The sequence below is a fragment of the Anthonomus grandis genome, chromosome 16 (genome assembly GCF_022605725.1).
Source record: "Anthonomus grandis grandis chromosome 16, icAntGran1.3, whole genome shotgun sequence".
Lineage (NCBI taxonomy): Eukaryota > Metazoa > Arthropoda > Insecta > Coleoptera > Curculionidae > Anthonomus > Anthonomus grandis.
The window spans coordinates 10,556,699-10,584,078 of NC_065561.1; the positions used below are offsets into that span (position 1 = coordinate 10,556,699).

Genomic DNA, 27,380 nt, shown 5'->3' on the forward strand with positions numbered 1-27,380 from the left:
CTAAAAATTCAAGAAGGAGGAGGCTGGAGCAAATGTAGTCAGTGATTACATTTACCCCAGTCTCAGTGATTACACTTACCCCATATGCGTATTTCGGTGGGGTAAATGTAATCGCTGGCATACATTTTTTGTTAAGTATCGAAAATCAAATCTGATAGCAGAATCAACATCCTTGTCGAAAATTACCTAAGGGAGCAAAATATTACAACTAAATACTAATATTAGCAGTAGTAATAGGGAATTAAAACTCCTAAAAGGCACTCACAAAATTATTATAAATGTCAAAGTACAAAAAAGAAAACGGGAAATCTTTGAAACTGGAACTAAGAGGTTAATAAAAAGTAATATGGGTATAAAAATGGTCATATTTTCGAATTTCGAAGAAAATATGTTCCAAAACATTATAAAAAAAAATCATAGGGCTTGAATACATTTGCCCCATGATTACATTTACCCCACTTCACCCTACTTGCTATATTTTCTTATTTGGATAAGTTACAGAACGCTTTAAATAAATGTAGGTATTAAGTATGTTTCTAATTATCTTACCCATTATTAGGATCATTACTGGATGTATTCCTAATTAATTTCTGGACATTTTTGTATCATTTGATAACTGCGTCTGTTAATTCCTCTACACAGTTATTTATGATCCTATATTACTTACCTTTTTACTGACTGATCTTTTTTTAGTTTTTTTTTTTAAATCTATTTAATCTCTTTGGTAAGTAGTAGTCTTTCTCCTACTTGTATTTACTGTAACAGTGAAACTAAAACTTTAATTATTAATAGTTGCTAAAGCCTTTCTCGCGTCTTTAAGCTAGAGGTTTTATCGGATTTCATTAACTTATTGTTTTGAAGATCCAAGGCAAACATTTTATTATTTTAATGGTTTTTATGAAGGTTTAATAAGAAAGTTCCCTTTAACAGAAGGTTAATTTTTTTTCTAAATATTGTTATAAATTTTAGTTTTAGCATAAAATTACATTTGAAAAATCCTTAATTTTTGTACACTATTTTTATGATAGTTATCTATAACTTTTTTTCAATTAAAAAAAGTACATATTAGGGATGTGATATTTTGTTTAATACCTAAAAAGGATAAACACTGGTTCTAGAGGTAGTCAACGTTTCTATAACGAATTCCTAGAAGCACACAAAGTTTTTATTTTATAAAAACCTATTTAATTTGGACTACTTACTGTGAATCCAATTTTTTTTTTCTAAAGAAACGTACTTATATTGGCCAGGTTAATAGTTATTATTATTCTTTGTTTTTATTTATTATTCTTTTTTTAAAAAAGGGCCTTGCTACACAGGTTTGCACCTGTGCTAACGGTTTTATAATCGAGGCATGGTCCTATTTATCATAATGGTTTATTTATTGTAAATTTAAATATATATATATATACCCAATAAACCATTATAATTTTTTATTATTTTAATTTGTTACAGATAGGAAGAGTTACAAGACTTATAGAAATGGTTGGACTGTCACTTTCATCTTTATCATTAATGTTGTCTTTGTATATATTTTTTTCATATAGGTAAGTCTTAAAAATAAGTTGACTAACTAGCCTTAGATTAAATGATGTTTCTTTTTATTGCAGGATACTCAAAAATAACAGAACAAAAATCCACAAAAATCTATTTTTCGCCACCTTATTCCAAGTATTCTTTAGGTTAATCAAATATATCGATCAAGAGTTAGATGAAAATAAAAAGTTTCTTCTAGATGAGGTAAGTGTTTCAATTTCTATATGGACCCACAGATTAATATAAGTTCTGAACCACGAGAAAAATAAACCAAATTTTTATATTTTAGTACCATCTCTTGGAAGTTTGCACAGTCTTAATGGAATATGCTAAAACAGCAATGTTTACGTGGATGTTCATAGAAGGCCTTTATCTGCATAACGTCATAACAGTAACCGTTTTCCAAGAATATCTATATATAAACTTTTATATTTGGTGTGGTTGGATTATTCCAGCTGTTATGACGCTTATATGGCTAGCAGTAATGATCTTCGAAGGAGTTAAAACGTAAGTTACAAGACCAAACATATTTATTCTTTTTTTTTTGTTTGAAGCAAAGCATTATAAATAAACTTAATGGCTAAAACTCTATTTGTGCTATCTGCGCCAGGATTAATACTGATCACTCGACCATATGACGTTTGCAATAGTGGGACATACTGATCTTTATGTTAAACCTAAAGTTTATTGGTGTAGTAAGGTCTGTTCATTTAGCCATTTAAAGAATTGAAATATTTATTTCTCGACGTTTGCTCAAAAATATCGAAAATGTGTCTAAATAATTCAAGTATATAGCTCCTATGAGGTCTGCATCCGATGAAGAGGTAGAAAACTTCCACGATGACACTTCACAGGTGCAGGCAATGGATAAAGCACACTAAAAATTTATTATTGGCGATTTCAATGCCAAACTAGGAGTACCAGCGGAAGACCAAAATCAATATATGGGTACATTCGGACTTGGTTCTATTAACAAATGAGGAGGAATACTTATATATAAGACCGGATGTACTGTACTCCTTCGTCAAAAAATCAGGAAAAAGATCTAGGCCCTATATCACCATACGGGAACTAGCATTATCTCAAATGAAAAAAAAACATAATACAGGGTGTTCATTTAAAAACTTCCCACCACGGATTTATCGAAAACCACTGTTTAAAAAAAACGCCGAAATACGTCAAAAGGTTTGTCAAGGGGGACAACTTTCTAACCTAAAATTACTTCCTTAAATTACTTCCATCCCCTTAAAAATTTTAAGTGGCAAGGGGTATCGAGTAATAGCTTGTTTAAAAGGTCTTTCAAAGTCTTTTATTTTGACGTTTAATTTTTTTAAATCGGTCGATTCGTTTTCGAGAAAATTAGAAAAATCTTTGTTTATCTTAATTTGTTCAGATAGAAAAAAAAAACAATCAAATATCAGTTTTTATTTCAATAAGTGTTCAAAATGTTGCCCGTTAGGGTTTGCCAAATCTACAATTCGTTTATAATTTAAAACGAAAACTACCAACATAAACAGCAATTTCGAAGATTAGACGTGGAAAAAACTAAATAACAACCTGAATTTTTTTCCGCATTCTTTTCATCAACACAGATATCCTGGGCGAACTGTATTTATTGTTATACCCTTCTTAGTTATTTATAGTTGCTAAGGAAAATAAACAATTTATTTTGTCGTCAGTTACATTTATTTGTGACAGTTTTGGAATAGTGAAAATGTATTTGTTGAATTGAAGATTTTACTCCCAAAATGGTTTACACACTAGCCGAAAGAGTCTGCCGTCACGTTTAACGCCAGACATCTGGAGAAAGTAACTTTGTATAGGTATGTTTTGGACCTTGTTACTAAGTTTATTAAAACTGGATCTGTTGCAAATAAAAAACGTAATCCTCGGCGAATTTAGGATGAAGCCGCCCAAGTTGAAGTTTTGGGTCATTTTGGAATAAATCCTAATACTTCATTACGCAAAAGTGTTGCTGCCACTGGTATTTCATTAGGCTCTGTTCACACAGTTACCAAACTTCATAAATTTCAAGACGAAGACGATTTCGACAGGCGAGTTGAGTTTTGTGAAAAAAATGACTGAAGCGATTAATTATAATACTATTCATGTAAGGAATATCTGCTTCAGCGATGAATGCACATTTTATCTAAATGGATTTGTTAATAAGCATAACTGTAGATATTGGAGCAATGATAATCCTCATGCATTTGTAGAAGGGCATACCCAGTACCCTCAAAAAATTAACGTATGGGCAGGCATTTTAGGAAATAAAGTGATTGGGCCATTATTTATTAACGGAAATTTAAATGGAGACCTTTATTTGGATATGTTGGAAAATATCATTAATCCGCTTATCACTGAATCCACTGAAAACCAAATCGATACTGATGGAAACCCTATACTTGATGAGGCTGAAATATATTTCCAGCAAGACGGCGCTCCTCCTCACTATGTTCTTCCCGTTCGGCAATGGCTAGACGACGAGTTTCCAGATAAATGGATAGGGCGAAGGAAGCCTATAGAATGGCCTGCTAGATCTCCTGATATAACGGATTATTTGGATGAACTTCGTCAACGCATCATCGACAGCTGCCATTATATCCCACAACATGCTTTTGAAAATATCCGTCAGGAATTTGAACATCGCCTATATCATTGCTTGGCCAAAAACAGGCAACATTTTAAATACTTATTGACATAACAACTGATATTTTCATGTTTTTGTTTTCTATCTAAACAAATTAATATAAACAAAGATTTTTCTAATTTTCTCGAAAACGAAACAACCGATTTAAAAAAATCAAACGTCAAAATAAAAGTCTTTGAAAGACCTTTTAAACAAGCTATTACTCGATACCCCTTGCCATTTAAATTTTTTAAGGGGATGACCCTGAGGGGCAATGGGTGAACGGGGGTGAGGTAATTTTAGGTTATAAAGTTGTCCCCCTTGACAAACCTTTTGACGTATTTCGGCTTTTTTTTTTATACAGTGGTTTTCGATAAATCCGTGGTAGGAAGGTTTCAAATGAACATACTGTATGAAAATGCGATTTAATAAAAAAAAAACGGTTTAATGGCCGTTGTCGTATTACGGAAGATATAGAAACAAATAAAATTCAAATAAAAGAGGGGTTAGAGAAGGCGACACGATCTCGCCAAAGCTGTTAAGACTTGCACTAGAAGTCTGGATTGGTCTAAAATTGACGGCAAATATCCGAACCATCTACGTTTTGCGGAACAAATAATGCTCTTTAGCCAAAGTTTAATAGAGTTACAAAAGATGTTAAAAGAACTTCAAACACACTCTTAAAAATAGGTGAATAAAAATTCAACAATTGTATAGATTTTACAAACAATTTGATTCTGGAAATGGTACAGAATCAATTTGTGTAGAATTTCTCTATGCTATTGTGTTTAAACAACTGTGGCTCTATAATCAACAAATTGTGTATCAATTTGATTTATTTTATTGTATATATAGTACACCATTTGTGGACTTAAATTCGGCAATATTTTATATTTATTTAATATAATTGTTCAGTAAAAAAGCAAACTCTTAGTGTTTTTTTAACATGGTATGTACAGGAAAAAAACACAATTTGTGCATTTTAAATACACACGTTAGTGTAGGTTGTTTTAACAATATATTTTATTTTCTTTCATTTCAACTATTAAATTTTATTACAAATTGTGTATAATAATACTATATATTGTTTTATAAATTTAAATAAAGTGTAGGTTACTTATTTTAGGTTTGTATATCAAATTAACATAAGAACTGGAGTTTTTTATTACAATGTTTTGTATTTATATTCATAAAAATTTAAAAATAATCAATATATTTGTGTAAAAAAAATAAACAAATTATTTAAAAATTTAAAATACATTTTAGAGAATTTCGTCATAAATCTGTGTAGTAATAAATTCTAGTGAGCTTGGGAAAAACAGGATAAAAAAAAGCTGTTTTTTTATTTTAACAATTTATTTAATTGTATGAAATATTTTTGAAAATTCCACCATTAATACATTAAAGCAATGTATTAAATCTTTTCTTCAATCGTTTCAAACCTAAGTTTTTTCCATAGACATTTTACACTGTCTCCTTTATAGCTCCATGTAAGTTTAGGGGATCTTGGTGAACACGATATATCTACAGGAGCCTTCCTTCCTATCCAATAAAAAAAATCTTAATTATTTGTTTTAATAGTAATAGCCTAGGTAATTTTTAAGAAATTTTTAAAATTTAATTTTAAAAGGTTTTTAGTTTGTTGATAATAGTTTAGTTACCATAGTCACATATCCAAACATTATTTATTTTCTTGTTTCCATATCAACTAGACTAAACCAAAATAAACAGCAAAAAAAATGAACAATGGTTATAAAAGCTTATTTTTTAAAAACAACCCTATCATGTGATACATCATTAGAATCAGATTCCGAGATCCCTGTACTAAACATCGAAAAAAGCTCACCCTGTATATATCGTATTTTTCCTCCTCTCTAAGGTTTTAATAATTTAGTAGGAACTTTAGTTTCCTATTTAAAGGTTAAATTTTTTCTGAAGATTTTTGAAAAGTGGCAGGCTGTCTTCTTTCCGGTCTTAACTGGATGCCACAGGAAATTGTCATGAATGTACATCTTTTATGCTGTAGAAATTTTAAAAACAAAGTAATTACAAAAAAAGATGATCTTCTCGTTAACTTACCAAGTCTTCGACCCTATTGGATTTTTGTGCTTAGTTATTTTGATACCTTTGTTCAGCTTTCCCCATTATGTTTGATTGGTAATGTTATGCAAAGAGAATCTTACCTGGGATGAACCTATCAATGAGATCATCGGCAGATCATTTAAATTATAAGTTAAAGCCTTACCTTATCTATACTATTAGCCTTATCTACCTACCTATAGTTGTGAAAGTTATACTTGCTAGATTTAGTATCTGTGGACTGCGGTTCACTTTTATGAAAAGTTTGATTTAAGTTTAAACAAACCACATTTATAAAGACTTACATAAAGCATTTTAATGCAATGACAATATTTAGTTTTTCTAAACCAAGTTAACCAAAGGACGAGAGTGTGAGAGCTAGTGGCTGCCCATAGTGAGTAGGTATATGTAGGTATGGAGTTCAAATTTCCTTATAATGCTACTACAGGACTTGAAAAGGACGGTACAGGATTGTCAGACAGTGCTATGATTAAGTAGATACCATTTTGTAATACAAATTGAAATACAAATGCAATAAAGGTTACAAATTTAACCGACCTCTACATTAAAATTGGATAGGTACAAAGATAAAAAAAGATGTAAAAAAAGTAAGTATACCTACTTATCTATTCTATAAGTAAAGTTATCAGTTATCACTAAAAAACTAAATAGGTACCAGCTACCTGTATAAACATCAAAATATCCAGTAAATTCCAAAGTATACAATAAATGCAAAAAAAAATATGGTGCTTACCTAATTACCTACCTACAAACTGCTCCTGGAGTTGGTCCAATAAACCCCACTCCTTAAGTTTATCTTCAACGAATATATCCATTTTTTCTTATGCAATTTTAACACTTAACGAAACGAAAAAACCTTAAAACAAATTAATGCCGGCCGATTGATTAAAGGACTGAAGAATGAACAGTTGAACACCTGTGGCACTGGGAATTATAGCAATGCTGCCATCAAATGTATCTTAAAGATTACACCGCCAATTAAAAAAGTTACGTTTCCTTTTTCCTTACGCGTGTTATTATCACGATATTATTTAAATAAATAAAATTAGAACTTATGCTGATTAGGCTTATTTTTATATATCCTATTAAATCATTTTCAATTAACAACTTTAAATCGACTGCAAATTTTGATGCATACCTTTACAACTGTTTAATATTGAATCTGGCAACATTGACGCTAACAACGAAGTTCTAGCGGCAAAGGCAAGGGTGTCGGGCGCGTCCTCCTTTATACACAATTGTGTATTATAACTACACAATACATAGTTTAAAATTCTATAATTGTGAAGGGCTATTAGCAAGAATCTTTTTTATTCTACACAATTGTAAATAAAATCAACACAAGCCAGAATAAAAAAATTATTAAAAATTGTAGTAAAAATATACTTGGTTATTAGATTTTGTACCAAACTGCATTGGATTTAAAAAAAAAAAAGTGGAATATTTATGCACATTATCTTAATAATTAATATCCACTTATGGTGTATTAATTTAATATGCAATAATTGTATAAAATATACACATTAAAACATATACAAAATGCGTGAGAATTTTTATACAGGACTGTGAGATATTATCTAACAATTGTGTATTAAAATTAAACATTTTTTTTTACACAACAAAATGTAAAAAAATCCATCGGGATTTTTCTGTGTGCAGAATCTGCAAAAATAAGTCATAAGACGCGACAATATATAAATTAGACAAAGAAAATGAAACCGCCGAAATAATCAGACTTATTCGTTTGACATGGGCATTTACGAATAAACTATCACACACCTGTTGAGAAATCGAACTATTCCCATAAATTTGAAATGAAAGGTTTTCAATGTCTGTTTATTACCCGTTATGACATATGGAATGACACTGTTAGGCAACAAGCTTAAAACCAACAGCCATAGAACGAATAATAAGCCATAGAGACCCCTTCACAAACGAGAGTATGACACCAAGCAACAAACCTGCTCTATTGGAAATACTCGAAATAAATAAGACTACAAAAAACAACCACCATTACTGTATTAATGATCCAGTACATCATTCTTTTACTCACATCATCCTTTTCAACCCATTGTGTCTTAACTCTTCATAGTTTCTTAATATATCGTTCTTACCCTTTACAATTTCTTTTATATAGTACTTATCAGTTGCTTTCCTTCTCCACGGCGTACGAATCATTATATTAACCGCGGCATCTAATATGTTCTCTATGAAACTTCTGCTTTCCTCTTGCTTTTACCAAAAAAAAAAAAATTGTAGTAACAGACCATCAGGTACCATGGCACTTTTAGAACTTCTCCCATAGATGTCTCCTATAATGGTTGTCAACAACAGAATGTAAACAAATAAAATTTAAAAAAATAAAGGTAAAAAAATGGCTTGTTTTTACACTGTACTGAGACAGTTTTTCTGGTACTTGACCTCTAATGAGTGTAGATCTTTTTTACTTATCCTTGCAATAGTATCAAGAGAAACTTTATCTTCACGAGTCATCAAGCAGAATAACATTTTTTGTTTCGTATTTTTCTGATTAACTGAAGAAAGGGTAGAGCCTCCAATTATTGGTAATTCTTTATGGCAAAGAAAGCACTTGTGTAAAATGGAATTTTGACGATGGTGTGGTAGGTTTTTATGAAGATGATTAGAGCTCATTTTCAGATGCGTTGCTTCTACTTAGAAGACTTGCTATGCTTCGACAAAGATCTGAGTAGATTCGCACGCATGTGCAATAAACAGTTTCTTCATATTTATTGTCTAAATATGCCATCAACTCTTATCACCCCAATCAATACGTTTTTGGCGCACTTTTTTTATACTTTGTCCTTTAATAGTCAAAATTTACCGATTTGCAGAGAGTTCTTACATATATAACAATTGTCAATTGTTACGAAACGACAGGAAAGATGCCGCTCTGTTGAAGAGAACTTGATAGAAACTGTTAAAACTGGATATACAGAAACATGGAAACCGTCTGACACGTATCCAGAATCAGCAAATTTCATGAAAAAGTAAAGCATGATAAAAAATTAAGTTTAAGCAGGTAGAGAGATTCGGAATAGTGGACTATGGCTTTGTAATTTTCCACATCATTTATAATTTTTCACAGAAATCTACACCAGAAAAAATATCTGTATTTCGTACAGTGAAGCACATTCAAATTATATTCATATTATATTATATACACTCAAATTATATAATTTACTCAAAATATAATAATAAACACTAAATAATTGAATAAGTTACAGTATACAATCCCTGTAAATAATAAATTAATTTTTTGTTTCATCATACTTGCTCCAAGTATATTTTTAATATCCCGCAAAAATTTTTCTCTACAGTAGTTTTTCAATATATACCCATCCTCAGGAAATTTCACTTTACTCTTATTCCATATTCGAAACTTCAAAAACTAATCTAGTTTTTCAATTTTTTTTAGGACTTGGGCTTATTATTACTTTCTGCCGTATTATTGGATATTGGAAGGGCCCAGATCTACTCTTATAATAGTAAGTATGAGTGGAAAACTGTTGTCATTTCAAAATAGAAAGTAGAATAGACCTTTAAAAACGGTTTATTTCTTTCGTATTAAAAAACTAATAATATAAATTTATTTAATAGTTTTAATATAGTAATAGTTAATATATTGCAGCTCATTTTTACCTTTTTTAAATTGGAAATATGCACTATTTAAAAAAGTAGTTATTGATTTAAAATGCATTTTGACAGGTAGATTATTTTGGACATTTTGAATCAGCTTCGATGTTTTTTTTAAGTTGAAAAGTGCACAGAAATTTTGAATTTTCTGTTTATGAAATAAATTGCTTGTGATTATTCTCCTATTCTAGAAGATGTCCTATTTAAGAAAATAATATTTTTAAATAACTTAAAAGCATGATATTTAATTGTTTTTTAGTATTTTACTGTATGTTAATCACCATTAGGTTTAAATATTACTTATTTTAAAATATTAAAGTAAATCATCAATTTAAAATCAAAGGAAGAAAACTGGTGCCCTGTTTTAAAAATATGATAGTTAGCGGCATATTTATCAATATTTTTGATAAATATGCCGCTATTCTTAAGCTGAATTCTTAAGCTTTTAAATATACTGAAGCATTTAAGATTTAAAAAAAACAAGCACAGTATTTGTTGAGTCTCTAAAGTCTTTTAATTAATATTTTTATTATTATTATTCATAAAGAGAAAATATTTATTAATAAAAACTGTTTAAAACGAGATCTATTCATAGTATTAGTTCAATCATTTTCAGTAAGACACCCAATTCTATAAACTCTATAATTAAAGGTCTTTATATCATATACGTTGTTTTTTAAAAAAAACAAGCACAGTATTTGTTGAGTCTCTAAAGTCTTTTAATTAATATTTTTATTATTATTATTCATAAAGAGAAAATATTTATTAATAAAAACTGTTTAAAACGAGATCTATTCATAGTATTAGTTCAATCATTTTCAGTAAGACACCCAATTCTATAAACTCTATAATTAAAGGTCTTTATATCATATACGTTGTTTGTATATAGTGTGCTTTTTATTATACATATTGTGCCTCTCGAATTGGCTAAAAATTCCCGTTTTGGTATGGGAGTTTTCCTAAAAAGTTAAAATGATCTATAAACTAACACCTTCTTATCACCCATTTTTACAAGAAATTTAATTGTTAGCACTATGCAACGAAAACATAGACTGCTTGCTTAGCAATTTTAATAATTAGTGAAAGTCATTTTACTAAGTTTACTAATTACGTGCTTATAGCACTCCCTAGGCTAGGCTTTGGATACCCCATTAAGAAGCATTTAAGGTTCCGACCGACGGTTTCATTTTAAGCGTAATATTAAGGCACTTTTATTCCAACAATTTGTTACATAAATATATATACAGTGAACGGCACAAATATGGAACAAATTTAATAAATAGTAAATGAGGGCGTATTCGAAAAAATGCTCGCACACGTCCATAATTAATTTTGGGTTCGCATTTTTTTCAACAAAAACTTTGTCTAGAGGGTGTATCATGTAGCCATGGTCAATACTAACTTTCTTATTTGAAATGGAACACCCTGTATGTGATTACATTTTTGGACATGCTAACATGCTATACTTTTGTCACATGCTAAACTTTTACTCAACTGTTTCTAAAATACGCAGTTTTGAAAATTGCTGTTTTTTTCTGAAAGCATACAAAATATGATGGTCAAAAATACCGAATTTAAAATTGTTTAAGTATCTAAGAAAAAAACAAGCATTACTTAAAGTATATTAGGTATATTGTGAAGATAAATAAATTGTCAAATATGACTTATGTCAGTGCGTATTTAAAGTAAATATGGTTCTTTTAACTGAAACTCAACGAATTATTATTTTAATTTCTATTGGATACGGAGATAAACAAAGAACTCAAGAAGTTTGTAATTTGTTTAATGCAAAATATCCGAAAAGGCCCTTTACAAGATGTACAGTAAGTAAAGTTAAAAGAAAATTTAGAGAAACAGGGACAGTGAAAAATCATATAGACCCAGAACGTCCAAAAATTAATGAAAATACAAGATTAAATATTTTGTTATAAGTGGAGGATAATCTCCATATTTCGTCTTCTGAAGTAGCCTCAAATAATGTTGTTAGCCAACGAACAACTATGCGTGTACTGAAGAAAGAAAAGTATCGTCCATACAAACTTGAATACTGCATAAGCTAAATAATGATCCTGATCGCAGACTAGAATTTTCTAAAAATTTGATGCAAATGTGTAACTTAAACTCATTGTTCCATCGGCAGATACTATTAAGTGATTATGCCACATTTTGTTTAAATGATACGATAAATAAACAAAATTTTATGTATTTTGGGTGAAAGAATATCATACACAGCATCCGGAAAAATTAAATGTTTGGGCGGGGATTTTTAATAATAAAATTATTGGACCTATTTTTTCGATCAAATTCGTACCAGAGACCGATATTTAGAATTTCGTCAAAATTTAGATGATCTAAAATATAAAATTAGATATGAAATTGGTTAAATTATTGAAAATAACCACAGGAATATTTTAAATAAGTTTTTAGAAACTATTGGTCTAATTGGTTTTTGTGGGCATTTTAATATACAATACTTAATAAAATAACAAAATAACAATAACTTAATAAAATAACACGGCTTCATGAGATACGCTGTATACAAAATTTTTGTTGAAAAAAATGCACAACCAAAAATATTTTTCGACCTGCGTGAGCGATTTTTCGAACGCGCCCTCATTTCTTTTTCATTGAATTTGTTCCATATTTTTCCCGCTCACTGTATAATTTTTGTTAATGTCAAAAAACAAAAAAAAAACTCTACAAACAACAACACATAAACAAATTAGTGGGAGCTTTCAAACTTACTTCGTTTGAAAGCTCCTTTTTTTTTCAACTTACGAAATACCCAGAGTTATTTATTATCGACAGAGATAATACCTAATGTCATAGGGTATGTTCAAAGAAATATTTAACCCAATTTTTCTTATAAATAATTTTTTTTTGTCTAAGAATGAAGCGGCTTTTTTCCTTGTCTGCTAGGCCATTTTGACAAGTCAAAATTATTGTACTATTATAAAATTATTAGCTAATTGTTCCTATTAGAATTATTTCTCGTTAATTTGTAAATAACTTTCTTCTTACTGAGGCGTAATATATAATTTTAAAAATTTTTTAATAACACAAAACATTGGCAAATGCAGCCTTTTTTGGGAGAAAAATTATGGCTAAATTTATTTGAATCAATCAAATTACAAAAGATCCATCTGGTAATAATTAATGTCTACTACTTTCGGATGGCTTTTAAATGAGACGATATCTTAAGAACTTATGCTGAAAGATGTTTATATTAAAAGCATAATACCAACATCATTAATAGAACACAAGTCGAGGCGAGAATGCACTAGTATACAATAAAGTTGAAGTGTCGCGAGTTCTTATTACAGCGTATAGTAAAACGAAAAGAGATGTATATAAATTTAAACGATCAAACGAACTTACCTGAAGTGAAGTTCAATCGTAATTATATGAAGCGTCCAGTCCGAATATATTATCTTGATTATTTACTAGGTAGTCCGCCCCTGCCTACCAACCGGGCAACATATTTAAAGACCTAAATATAAAATGAAAAAACCTCGCGCTGCCAAACCCTCCCCGACCCCGTCGGTCTCTCTCTTATTCATTCTTTTAAAGATCCTATTGTTAATTAATTATTTTAACATAATTATGGGGTCTGTTGGCGGGAGGGAAGATAATATATTCGGACTGGACGCTTCATATAATTACGATCGAACTTCACTTCAGGTAAGTTCGTTTAATCGTTTAATTATCTTCGCGTCCAGTCCTAATTTATTATCTTGATTATTTACTACGTAGTTTTTCAGAGATTTCGTGTTAAAGATTAATGAACATAGAAAAAACATTTGTTTTACAAAAATAAACTGTATTTTCCTTGATGGCTTTACAAAAAATATCAAACCATAAGTAAGTAGCATTACTAAATAATATTAAACTAAGTAATACTGTTTAAAACTGCCCTGGCAAAATCCGTTGTATTGGATAACGGACGATTGTAAAATCTAGCAAAGGTGGACGACTGATTTGACCATCCCGCAGTCTTGAAGATTGTTTCCAAAGCCACTCCTTTCCTTAAGGCAGCAGAAGAAGATGCATGGCGTGTAGAGTGGGGCCTAAACACTGATGTATCAAGCCCAGCTGATGACATCATTTGCTTCATCCATTTGCTCACCGTTTGCTGGCCAGCAAGCAAAAAGTTTTGTATGGCTTTTTAAGGGTTAGCAAAATTAAACCTTGATCTGGCTTTCTGTAAGGCTGGGTCCTCACAATGTAAGTTTTTAACGTAGTTGCCACGCATAACAGTGGCTTTTCCTTGAAAAAGGGTATATGAGGGGTAGGCTGGTCCTTACCAATCCCAGATGTTTAATCGGATCTGTAATATTAATTTGGATTCCCTCAGAATTTTCTATTACGTTGGATAATCTTAAAAGAGAAATAGTTTGAAGCCTACCCCCGGTGATCAAAGCCAATATTGTCACCAACTTTTAAGAAAGATGTTGCATAGTCGAATTTTCTGCCTGTTCTTCGATGTAAGACAAAATTAACTGGGGGTCCCATGTATTGGTATACCTTGGTCGATAAGGTCTCAACCGAGAAATGCCCTTCATAAATCTCTTTATTATAGGGTCAGCCCCAAGATCATTATAGGAAATAAGAGCTGACCTATGAGAATTTAACGACCCCAATTTATAATTATGTTGCTCTGCAATAGTTTGTAGAATAGTGAGAACCTCATGATTGGAAGCTTTATAGGGCGACAGGTTTCCTTTTAAATAGAACTGCCACCATAAACGGTAAGTAGTATCGTATTGTTTTAAAGTGGAGTCGGAAATCGAAGAAATCATAGTTTCAATGGCTGTTTTGGGGGGACGTTTCTTTGTTCAAATGAAGACCCGATAATTTGGCGGCCACCAGGGTAAGGTGATGATCTAATGGATGCGACTGGCTGGAAGGAGAAGATAATAGTTTTTTTAGACGGTTCAAAATAAATTTCTTTCCCCACAACTAGCCTGAAAAAAAGTGGAAACCAAGGCTTTGAAGGACAAAGAGGCACAATTATAATACCTACTGCCTTATCTTGAATTATTTTTTGTAATACCCTCAACAAAAGGCTAAATGGAGGGAAAGCATAAAAATATAAATTATTCCAGTTCACGGTAAATGCATTAACCATAACTGAACCCGGATCTCTTCGCCGTGATATATAATCCGTGCATTTATTATTTATATGCGAGGCAAATATATCTATTTCAGGTTGTCCAAAAATTTTCACGATTGTTTGAAAAGCGTCGTCAGATAATGACCATTCAGAATCTTGATTTGTTTGTCGGGATTCGAGATCAGCCTCGTAATTGTCGCTTGAACTCACGTAGGATGCAAAAATCCATATATTTCTGCTCTCACACCACTGCTATATCTCTCTAGTTAGAGAGCAAAGTTTTGGGTATTGAATACTGCCCATGCGATTAATATACGATATGGCAGTGGTGTTATCGCATCTTATCAAAACGTTGCAATTAAAAAGTTGCTTTGAGAAACATCTTAAGCCGTGAAATATGGCAAGCAATTCCGGTCAAAGACGCATCGGTAAAAATTACTTGCTTATAATTATTACTTCTCATATTGTTAAAAGATTTGAATATATTTTCTCTCCACCAGCTGTCATTATGCAAAAAGGAGGAGAGGGGCATTAACGCATCAAAATTCATATTATTTCGGGACAAAGCTAAAAATTTTTCTCTTTCTATAAAATTTGGTGTATAGTCAACCATATTTCACGACGGGACAAGCAGAAATTAAAATACCAATGAATTTTACTAATTCCCGAATCCTACAAGGGGCTTTATTTCTAAAAATATGTGATAAATTATATGATTTCCTTCTTTTTCATAGGTAGTTCGATTTTCATTGACTTAGTATCAAAAACGAACCCCAAAAAGGTTTGAACAGTGCTTGGGGAAAGGCAACTTTTTTCTCTATTCAAAATAAAGCCTAGTATTCTCTAGACAACTATCAAAAGTGTCTCCAAGAATAAGAAAATCGTCTAAATAATTTGTACACAAAATGCCCTTTTTGCGCAGAAGAGAAAGTACAGGTTTCATTAATTTTATATAATAATTAAAACAAATGGGGGCCGATGATAAGCCAAAAGGGATACAAGTGAATTCGTAAAGGCAATTTTTAAAATAGAATCTTAAGTACTTGCGATGATCAGGATGCACTAAAATTGAAAAATAGGCATCCTTTAGATCAACTGTGGTCATAAAAGAACCACAACTTATTAGTTTTAAGGCAGTTCTGTAATCCTCCATTTTAAAATGTGGGGCAATTACAAAATTGTTTAAGGTTTAAAATGAAACGTTTTTTGCCATTATTGTTGTCTGCAAGGAAAATTGAGGAAATAAACTGGTTAGGACAAGCTTTACATTTTTTGATAGCGCCTATTCTAAGTAGCTTCTCAACTTCCGAAGTCATAAGAGCTTCTTCGCTAACAGAAAGTTTATGGCTTATATGACTATTATAGTTAAAAGGAGGTTTTTTAGAAAACTCAATCCTGTAACCTTTTATCCAAGATAAGACAATAGAATTAGTGGTCACTTCTTTCCAAGCAGGTAAAAACCGTGACAAGCGCCCCGCAAAGACGTCTTCATTATAACTTACCTCTAGCGCCTCTTTTAAGGAGCTGCTTTGTATGTCGAAGGTCGCCCTTTCTGTGTCCTCATCTCCCTTCTGTAATGGAACGGCGTCCCCTGTTTCCCTGTGCACTCGTGAAAGGTTTATTTCCTCCCCTCCCACTCCTCTTTTCTGAAGTTCCGGGGATAAAGGGCTGTGTACGAGGGGTAAACCGGGTGACAGATACTGGTCGTATTTCCTTGCCAACTTTTTCCATGGCCCTTAAAGCCTGAATTTTTTCCCCTAAATTGGTTTCAAATAAAGATTCTCCAGATGGTATTTTGTCTAGCAAATTTTTTATTTGTTTATTCATCATAGGAGTAATTAATTGACGCCTTTTATTGGATATTGAGTTAAAAAGGTTACACAAAATGCGACCAGCGTCCGCCACAGGAACCAAAACTTTTTCTTTTGACACTTTCGGCATTTTTAAATCGTCCCCCAAAAGGGCGTTTAAAGCTAGACCTAACGCCGAAAGAGATTGGCTAAGTAAAGCTTGGTACTCAGCATGAGTTTGGTCTCTAACAGCGTATAAAGAATTCATTCCGGCTTTAATCTCCGGATTTATTTTGGGAGGCAATAAAAGCTTACAATTCTCCGGCATTTCATATTTTTTAAGAAACTCGTCGGTTTCTTCTTTGGATAGGCCAAAAGGCAAAATATGTGACCATATTGCCTCAACGGCCGGGTGCAATTTAAAACTAGACTTTTTAACACTGCTAGGGTCCGGGCCCAGCATGTTTCTTGTCTTCTCGGATACTAGAGTATTCTCAGATAAAACTAAGACCGGAGAATCATCTTCTATCAAAACTCCATTTTTTTCCTGAGCCGGACCTGTATCCGTGCTAATATTCTCTGTATCTAAGCAATGGCTTACAGAACGAGACCTAAAATCACGCGCCGTAGTACGCGACGTACGGCCCCCGACTATAAAGCGAGATCGCAACACTCGGGCTGCGACTCCCACCATCATGGCTTCGTCTGTGCCTTTCTCTCCGATCCCTACGCACACTCGTCTCACTCGGAGAACGACGAGCGCGATAACGAGATCTCCCGCCATGTGTTTTTATTTTCCTAATCGCATTCGAGGATCCTTTGCTTTTTCTAGAACTTGACCGAGACCGCGACCTGTGCGCCTTCTCTCTCTCTCTCTCTCAAGCCTAGATATTTTCCGGTGTCGACATAGGTCGCCATATTCCCTGCTTAAAGAGCGTTTGGAATGAGCTCTACCCCTCGACCTTGACCTACTTTTATCTTTTCTGTTATGTTTTCCCATAATGATCGGTCTACAAAGATATGTCTTATGTGAGTACTAATTAGAATGATCCTGACTCACCTGAATCAGATCGAATAAACCAGTTAAACTGCAAAATAGTCAAAATACACAAATATCACGTGTCGAAATCGTACAGCGCGGCGTAAACGAAGTGGACGGCACGGTGCATCAGAAACGAATGAATAAGAGAGAGACCGACGGGGTCGGGGAGGGTTTGGCAGCGCGAGCTTTTTTCATTTTATAATTAGGTCTTTAAATATGGTGCACGGTTGGTAGCCAGGGGCGGACTACGTAGTAAATAATCAAGATAATATATTCGGACTGGACGCGAATATAATTAAAATTCGCATGCAAAATCTTGAGGTTAAAGTTACAATTGCTTTTAAGGAACATAAGGAACAATTCTTAAATCCTTAACTTGAAACAAGGAATCAAACGATAATTAAATTATATTTCATTACCATCAAATGGCTCTTACGAACAATATTAACTTCATTTCATTGAGTTCGCAACAATAAATATCTTAAGTTTGATTACAGATAAAAGCAATCATCATTGTCATAAATTGGCAAACTTATACTGAAATCATTAGCAAACATCAAATAGTGAGAATTGTGTTTTTATGGTCATACAGCATTTCCAGCTCTTATATTTAACTGAAAAAGCCTTTAAAAACTTGTGTATGTGCTAGGCATAAGGTATGGGTCATCTCTATTGATTTAACTAAAAAAAGCAACGTAACGTTGTGCATAAAATCCATACTATTGATCTTTGACACAACCTTGTGAACAACAAACATACAGTTGCCTAAACCAATATTCTGTTTTACGGTTTATTTATCAAAGGCAAGAAAAAATTATTATTGGGGGAGAAAGCTCTACTTGAATATGATGAAACTAAGTTGCCAATATGCTGAAAAGATATAAATTTAAGAGGAGGTGGTAATGGTTAAGGTCTTGAAAATATAAAGAGCATTAAGCAATGTAGTAGAAAAAATATATTTTTATATATTTAGAAAATTTTAAAATTAGATAAATTTAAATGAGAGCTCGATATCATATTATTAGTCAAAGTAGATACAGGTTTTATTAGTGTAGATACGACTCACCTGAACATTTTAGACTTAAAACGTAAACTGAATATGAAAATCTGAATATAAAACAACTTGTTTGAAGAGTTCCTATATATTGTTTGCATGTTTTTTTAATACTTTTTAGCCCTATGAAAAAAATGTGTTTCGCAACTTTGTTAAAGTTAGGAGTTTTATATAACTATTTTTATTATTTTTCAGATAAACCTTCTTTTTCTCCTCAACATAATTCGTGTATTAATAGTAAAATTACGCCAGACCCGCTCCAGTGAAATAGAGCAAGTGAGGTAAGTAATAAAATATTAAAATAATTAACAAATAAAAATCATTAGTAATTAAATTATTAGTAAAAATAATAACATATATGAAAAATTCTTAGCTATATTAAAATAAATATAATTTATTTACAATTACTGGTCCAGTCTACGTTTTGGATAGTCGGTCTAAAACCTACACAAATACAAATTGACAAATTTATTTTTGATCTAAAAATTTACAATTCAAATACAAATTACACAACTCTTTCCTACCTAGCTATTAGGATACATTTGTTTATTAATACTGTTTACTAGTTCTGTATATTCCAATAATTATCGTTTGGGCCAAAAATAGAAAATCCTCTTTTAATAATAAATATTTCCACTCTAAATACAAGACTTAGCCAAAAGTTAATAACGGATAAACATAATTCTAATTTATTGTGGAAAGCTTATTTTAGGATTTTAATAACGGAAACCACGAGGGGCTTTCTAGTTGAGCTAGAGCTCTGGTTTAATAAAAAATGAAACGTGTTCATTTAAGTTATGCAGGGTCTTTACCAAAATTAAATTAAGACTAGATCAAATAGAAACCTTCAGTCCATAAAATGTAATAGAATGCTTCTTACTAAAAAAAAAATAACATTTAAAAACACTTTGCAAAATTATTCCATGCAAACTATTTTCATTAAAATGTAACTTAATACATTTAGTAGATTATACAACATTTAAGTCATTGCTAATTACGAGTATAATAAAACATCCTTGACGCTCCCTAGAAAAAAAATCTTATATTTATTAGTTATCTGTTACAGCTAACTAGGGTTTGCTTACGTAAGATAATATTAAATTAATTTATCTAAGTTTTAGTTTTACTAAATTAATATTAGATGTAAAACCAAAATCAAAATAATAACTTAACTTTTCTACCAACTATAATTATAAATTTCTGGAATTTAATATGTTGCAAAAGCATGAATTCAAACTTTAACTAAACGGCTTGGTTTAATGATATTTAAACGTAAAACCGTCAGCTAGTAATTATCTAAGTTTAAATTTAGTGAAATATAATGATTACATACACTTAACTTTTACTGGTTGTTAGTCTGTAAATTTTAAATTATTAATCATTCTGAGGTCTGATTTTGTGAAATAATAAAATACACAAAATGGTAGATTCAAAAATAAATTTTTAAACAAAAACGGTACTTTTGTTAAGATCCTTAAAAAGGCAGCTGCTTCCAAGCACTGACCACCCTTTACTATTTTAACTTATTTCGTATATTTATTATGTATTACTATCACAGCATTACTAAACATAGAATTGTTAAGATATGTTCGAATAAAATAAAACGGTGGTATATTTAAAAGGATAATATTACGTCAGTGAATATTACATAATATAATATAAGTAAATTTTATTTTTATCAACTAGCATACAACAGAATAGCAACTTGTTCAAAAAGTTCCTCCGTTAACGCATAAAGATTATTACGTTGCTTAAATGTGTTCTTTACCTTAACCGCTTAACTAATCAAATTAAAAATACAAAACCTGTTAAAAAAAATCATTTTTTTATGGCTTAAAATAAATTTCGGATTAATTTTATAATCAAATTTATAAACTATATTTTTTTGTTATCATTTTTCCATATCAAAGCAATTTTTAACCTACCCATGATTAAAGAGGAAAATCATTCAAACTTACGCAAATTCTTGGATAGCTTTCAAAAGCATTTTCGATGCTTTGAAAACTTAGGTGAAAAAGTGATCCACTGGGATACTATTTTAATTTATTTCTTATCCTCCAAACTAAGTTAAATTACCCGCAGAGAATGGGAAATTACATCTAGAAATATGGAGAACCCTACTATTTTAGATCTCACTAACTTTCTCACTGAGCGGTGTTATTTATTAGAGTCTATTGACTTCAAGATCTATAATAAACACGAGTCACAATCCTCCAAGCATGTTTCTATACACAAAACCTTTGCCCATCCAGCTTTTGAAAATGTTTGTCCATTATATAAGGCTAATCATTTTGTTTATAATTTAAAAAAGTTTATAGATTTATCCATAAATGATCGGTATAGTGAGGCCAAACGACTCAAACTGTGCACTAACTGCCTGCGTCCAGGTCATCTTAACATGAATTGCAAATCGAAGCATTTCTGTAGGACTTGCAAACGCAACCACCATTTCTTGCTGCATCAGCTTGGAAGTCCTAGAACTTTCGAAGTTGCTGTAAATCATAATTCTGATCTAGTTAGGCAAGCCAGTAACAATCAATCTCCTCAAACAGCCTTATATACTCAGTTAAGGGTAAACCCAGGTGCAAATCCAAATGACATCAATTCAACTTTGCCCAATCCTCATTCTAGCAATTCACTTTGCAACTCAAGAATTGTAAATTCTAATTAAAATGTATTTGATAGAAATAGTACTTCATCACCTCATCAGCCATCTTCCTCAAATGTATTGCCAGATAATTCCAGAAATACTCCGGCATTCCACCAAGAAAAATGTCAAAATAATCCCATAACCAACTATAGTTTAGCCTGTGCTAATTCAAGCTCGAATAACTTTATATTGCTATCTACTGTTTTAATTCAAGTATATGATGGGCACCAGACACGCATTCCTTGCAGAGCTCTCTTGCATAGCGGGTCTCAGTCCAATTTTATATCTAGAAGTTTATTCGATAAGCTAAGCCTCAAATGGAAAAAAATTAATATATCGGTATGTGGTATTAATCAAGGGACAACCTATATAAATAAAAGAACCATGTTGACTTTTCAAGAACTATAAATTTAAAATCTCTGCCCTAGTAATCGATAAAATTACAGAAGAATGTCTCCAGCAGGTTATTGATATTTCCAAATTCCCCATTGCACATGACGTTCAGCTAGCAGATTCAACATTCTATCAACCTTCTGAGATAGACATACTTCTGGGTGCTAGTATATTTTATGAACTATTGGTTTCTGGCCAAATAAGACTCGGCAAGAATAATCCAATTCTCCAAAATACACTGTTAGGATGGCTTGTCTCCGGACCCATATCAGCTCATCAAGACCAATTTTGTAAACCTATATCCTGTTTTTCTCTCAACAAAAATTTTGATATTGAATTAAAAAATAGTCTTGAGAAATTCTGGCATATAGAGGAACCTATTCATAAACCCAATAAATTATCACAAGAAGAACTTGACTACGAATCTCATTTTGTTGAAACGGTTTCTCGTACTACTTCAGGTCGTTTTGAAGTCAGTCTTCCTTTTAAGAAGAATATTTCCCAAATAGGTTCTTCTCGGGAAATAGCAGAAAAAAGATTTTTTGCTATAGAAAGGAAATTTCTAAAGAATAAGGAATTTCATAGTTCCTACTCTCAATTTATTTAAGAATATGAGCTTTTAGGCCATATGTCAAAGGTTGATATCACTAAGGATTCCTCCTCGGAGCCTATATACTATCTGCCTCATCATGCTGTGGAAAAGCAGGATAGTATCACCACTAAATTGAGAGTGGTATTTGACTATTTGATGCCTCAGCTAAATCGACCACAGGTATATCTCTAAATGACTCCCTTATGGTCGGCCGCACTATTCAAATGGATCTGTTTTCTATCATCATCAGATTTCGTGAACATAATTACGTTCTTACAGGAGATCTTGCCAAAATGTACAGGCAAATTTTGGGAAACCCTTGCGAGAGAAATTTTCAACGGATAGTCTAGAGGGGCTCTCCCGATAGTGATTTACAACACTTCCAATTAAACACCGTAACTTACGGTACTGCAAGTGCTTCATTTTGATCTACTAGATGTTTAAAGCAAATATCCCTCGACAAAAAAACCTCATTTCCCAATGAAAGTCGTATTATAGCTCATGATTTTTACGTTGATGACGCCCTCACAGGAAGTAATGATCTGAATGAACTCGTAAAAATTAAATCCAATTTAATTTAGATTTTTCAAGAATACGGTTTCGAACTTGCTTCTAATAACCCCACTGTATTATCTGATATTACTGACAATGGGTCTATAGAGTATGTAATTAATGAGGGATCAAGCAGTAAAACATTAGGAATTTCATGGAATTCTCCAAAGGACCAATTTGTATACTCGTCAAGTCTAAAAAATATACCTGATGTCTTAGTGACTAAACGCTCCATTCTTGCCGCAATATCAACAATATTTGACCCACTGGGTCTTTTAGGACCTATAATAATACAAGGAAAAATTCTAATACAAAAACTATGGCTACTTAAAATATCTTGGGATGAACCTGTTCCCAGTGATTTTCACAAAATCTGGTTGAATTTTTCTAATCAGCTTGCAAAAGCAAATACCTTTAATATACCTAGACAAGTTACCATTAAAAATCCTCTAAGGGTTCAAATACATGGGTTTTCTGATGCGTCCATAAACGCTTATGGTGCATGCATGTATGTCCGTTCCGAAGATGCAAATGGAAATATCCACTGCAACTTACTTTATGGAAAATCTCGTGTAGCTCCCCTCAAAGCTGTTTCTTTACCCAGGTTGGAACTCTGTGGCGCTCTGTTGCTCGTAAAACTTGTAAAAAAGGTCACTCAGATTCTTAATTATCCCATATCGGAAATTTTCTATTGGACCGATGCCTCTATAGTACTGTGCTGGTTAAGCTTAGAACCTCGCAGCCTAAAAACATTTGTGTGTAATAGAATTGCCGAAATTCAGCAATTATCTGATGCAGGCAATTGGTACCATGTTGTTTCATCTCAGAATCCTGTTGATATTATATCGCGGGGCATGACTCCTACTGATCTCAAAAATAATCTCCTTTGGTGGCATGGACCTCATTACTTAAAAAAACGAGAAAAGTATTGTCCCGCAGGCAAACATGTCTTAAATTTTGCGCGTCAAGCCCGTGAAATATCCGAAATCCCTGAAATAAACCCTTCTTTGTTTTTATCGCAAACCCAAATACTGATTTTGTAACCAATATCTATTCACGATTTTCTTCGTACCCCAAACTAATTAATGTTGTAGCATATTGTCAAAGATTCCTTCTTAACCTAAAAAACAAAGCTCCAAGAATTACTGGACATTTGTCACCAAATGAAATTTCTCAGAGCACTTCTTGCCTTATGAAGCTTATCCAAGCTGATAGATTTCCTGAAGAAATATTTGATTTGAAACACAACCGTGGCGTTAAAGCCAGAAGTAAACTTAGCACGCTTAATCCTTTTCTCGACCGCTCTAAAATTCTACGAGTAGGTGGTCGATTAAGTCATGCGAATATAGACTTTGACTATAAACACCCTATTGTACTTCCTCATAACCATCCGTTCACCGAGCTAGTTGTCACCCACGAACATGTCAAAAACTTACATCCCGGTAGTCAAACAACCCTGTCCTTTGTAAGGTAACAGTTTTGGCCACTAAAAGGAAAACCTTTAATTGAACGAATCATACGGAAATGCATGCCTTGCCTTAAGGCCAATCCGCGAACTTTAAATGCCCAAATGGGAGACTTGCGACCATCCCGGGTAACTGCTAATTATGCCTTTTTTAATACCGGTGTTGACTATGCTGGACCCTTTCTTCTAAAGGATTCAAAATTCAGAAGCAAAAAACTCTTAAAGTGTTACATTTGCATCTTTGTATGCTTAGCTACCAAAGCTGTTCACCTGGAGCTAGCTACAGAACTGACAACTCAATCGTTCATAACAGCATTTATGAGATTTATAGCCCGACGAGGTTTGTGCATAAATATGCACTCTGATAATGGTTCTAATTTTGTGGGGGCTAAAAATGAATTTAACGAGATATATAAAATTTTAAATGATGAAGGACTGCGGAGTTTTTTGAGCGAGAGAAAGATATCTTGGAATTTCATTCCGTCACGTGCTCTGCATTTTGGAGGTCTTTGGGAGGCGGTAGTAAAGTCGACAAAACAGCATCTTAGGCGAATTCTAAAAAATACGCCATTACACTATGAGGAATTTTACACGTTGCTGGTTCAAATTGAGGGCATTTTAAATTCTCGGCCGCTGACACCCTTAAGTGACGATCCAAGCGATTTGGATGTTTTGAGTCCCGGCCATTTTTTAATTGGTCGGCCCTTGAATATGCACCCAGAGTTGGACTTCACAAAAATTCCTGACAATCGACTATCCCGATACCAGCACATGCAGAAAATGGCGCAGCACTTCTGGTCCCGATGGTCATCGGAGTTTTTGCATACCTTGCATCAAAGGTACAAATGGAAATTCAAGGTTCCGCGTACCGAACTACTAGGCTCCCTTGTTCTACTTAAGGAGGACAATTTACCAACCTCGCAGTGGAAGAGAGGGCGAATCATCGAGCTACATCCTGGCAGTGACAGTACTGTGCGTGTAGTAAGTGTTCGTACAAACAATGGTGTCGTCAAACGTGCAGTAAATAAATTGTGCCCGCTACCTATTGAATGTGCGCAGACTAACGTCTGGCGACAGAACAATCGATGACCAATCACGCAGCTGTATCGCACACAGAGGTTTGACGTATTTCTATTGGTCGTAAATTTAGCGGCAAATTTAAAGACTCCTGTTCCTATTAATGTGATAAATCTCGTGTTTCAGGTCCGTTTCGGACATTTCAGTTGTGGCTTTTTGCCTTTTTCATTGAATTAGAATAGTTTGAATGAAAATTTAATAGGAATTAAGTTACATTATAATAAAATGTAACCTTTTTTACCAGATCTAATAATGCACAAGATTAATAGTAATAATTAGGGTAGGTGTATCTCTAGTTTGTTTGGGATTTAAATTCTTTAGAGATGTCAGATGAGGTGCTGTGATAATTTTTGCTAGAGCAGAAGGCTAGGGAAGTAATTATCTTAAAAATAATATTTTGTTTACCTTTAAATTTTTATTTAAAAAATGATTACATTAATAAAAGCATTATGATCCTGATGTGATCTCTAGTTTTAATGAAGTTTTGTAAATTGGGTACCTAAGTACAGTTCTGAATATTTTAAGTGACTACGGGAGCGGCAACGGGAGCTAAAAACTTTATAAATCGCCCTCTGTATTTGTAATACCTTTTAAAAATTAACAAAAAAAATCCATTGAAAAAAAGTGCAATTTTGTCAAATTTAATTTAATCAAAAAGTTACATAAAGTGTGTGTGTAGTAAATTATTTATTCTCTTGCAACTCTCTGAATCTTGAGCATATTTCTGTAATTTTTTCTTGTGAAGGCTTTGCCAGTTTGGGAGCCATCGGCTTTTTCTCTCGTTTTGTAGAAAAGAACCTATAAAATGTTAAATATAAGTGATAAGTAATTCAGTATTTTTTTATAACTAAAACCCACCGAGGTTGTGTAGTGATTTTCTTGTTAGCAGGACAAACTTTGTGTTTACTAGATTCTGTTATTAGAGCTGATGATTCTTGACTACTTATCATATTATGCTTAACTGATGTTAGGAGGCCACTAATTTTTCTTAATGCAGCATCATCAACTGATGGCCAGTCAAAAGCAGACATAAAACTGATATCTTCCCTTATTTTCTTGATGGTTTCAGAACTATTACATTGTTTTAAACTAAGAAAGTGGCTTTGCAGTTCATCATTAATGCTTGTTGTATTATCATGATGAGTTATCTCCATTGGGCTATTATTAGTATTACTAGAAGTTTCGCTCATGCACAATTTATGTATATGTTTGCACATGTTATGTATTACGTAATCCATACAGTTACAGGTATAAGAATGAACACATGACATACATGAAGAACATTTTAAATTGCACTGATGATCACCTAATTCATTCAATTTCACAAGGTAGAAATTATTCCCAGATTGAATTTTCCAACCATCTTCAACACTTATTATATGTATATTATCTGCTTTTACTGCTGCAATATGACTTTTGTTAATTTTGCTGATTTTGTGTGTTATTTTTCCTTTTTCCAGCTTTATAATACTACCGAATTGCTTGTCTCTGATATATTTTAATAGTACATGCACAGTTTTGTCCAATCTCCTGCAAGTTGTCCCTAAAATAAATTGTGTTTAACAAGACACTTATCACTTAATACTAATAACTGTTGAGTACAACTTTATGTAATTAAAATTCAACAGTTCTTTAAATAAAGTGGATCAGACCGCAACCTTTGTTTCCTAACTATTCGTTCCACTGAGAGATGGACTACTTCACGAAAATGAATACTAATACATTTTTACCTT

General features: G+C 32.4%; 1 protein-coding gene across 8 annotated transcripts in view; it reads left to right on the top strand.

Annotated features, from left to right (window-relative positions):
* The window catches only part of LOC126745795 (PDF receptor), a 388,971-nt gene that overhangs the window by 329,217 nt on the left and 32,374 nt on the right, over nucleotides 1-27,380 (top strand). For all 8 annotated transcript variants that reach the window (XR_007663679.1, XR_007663680.1, XM_050453794.1 and 5 more), the window contains 5 exons: nucleotides 1,456-1,547; nucleotides 1,611-1,740; nucleotides 1,826-2,043; nucleotides 9,702-9,771; nucleotides 19,114-19,199. Coding sequence is in view for 6 of the 8 variants with exons in the window: in XM_050453794.1 (XP_050309751.1) it covers nucleotides 1,456-1,547; nucleotides 1,611-1,740; nucleotides 1,826-2,043; nucleotides 9,702-9,771; nucleotides 19,114-19,199 (596 nt within the window). In the remaining 2 variants the exon portion in view is untranslated. The remainder of the gene's footprint in view (nucleotides 1-1,455; nucleotides 1,548-1,610; nucleotides 1,741-1,825; nucleotides 2,044-9,701; nucleotides 9,772-19,113; nucleotides 19,200-27,380) is intronic.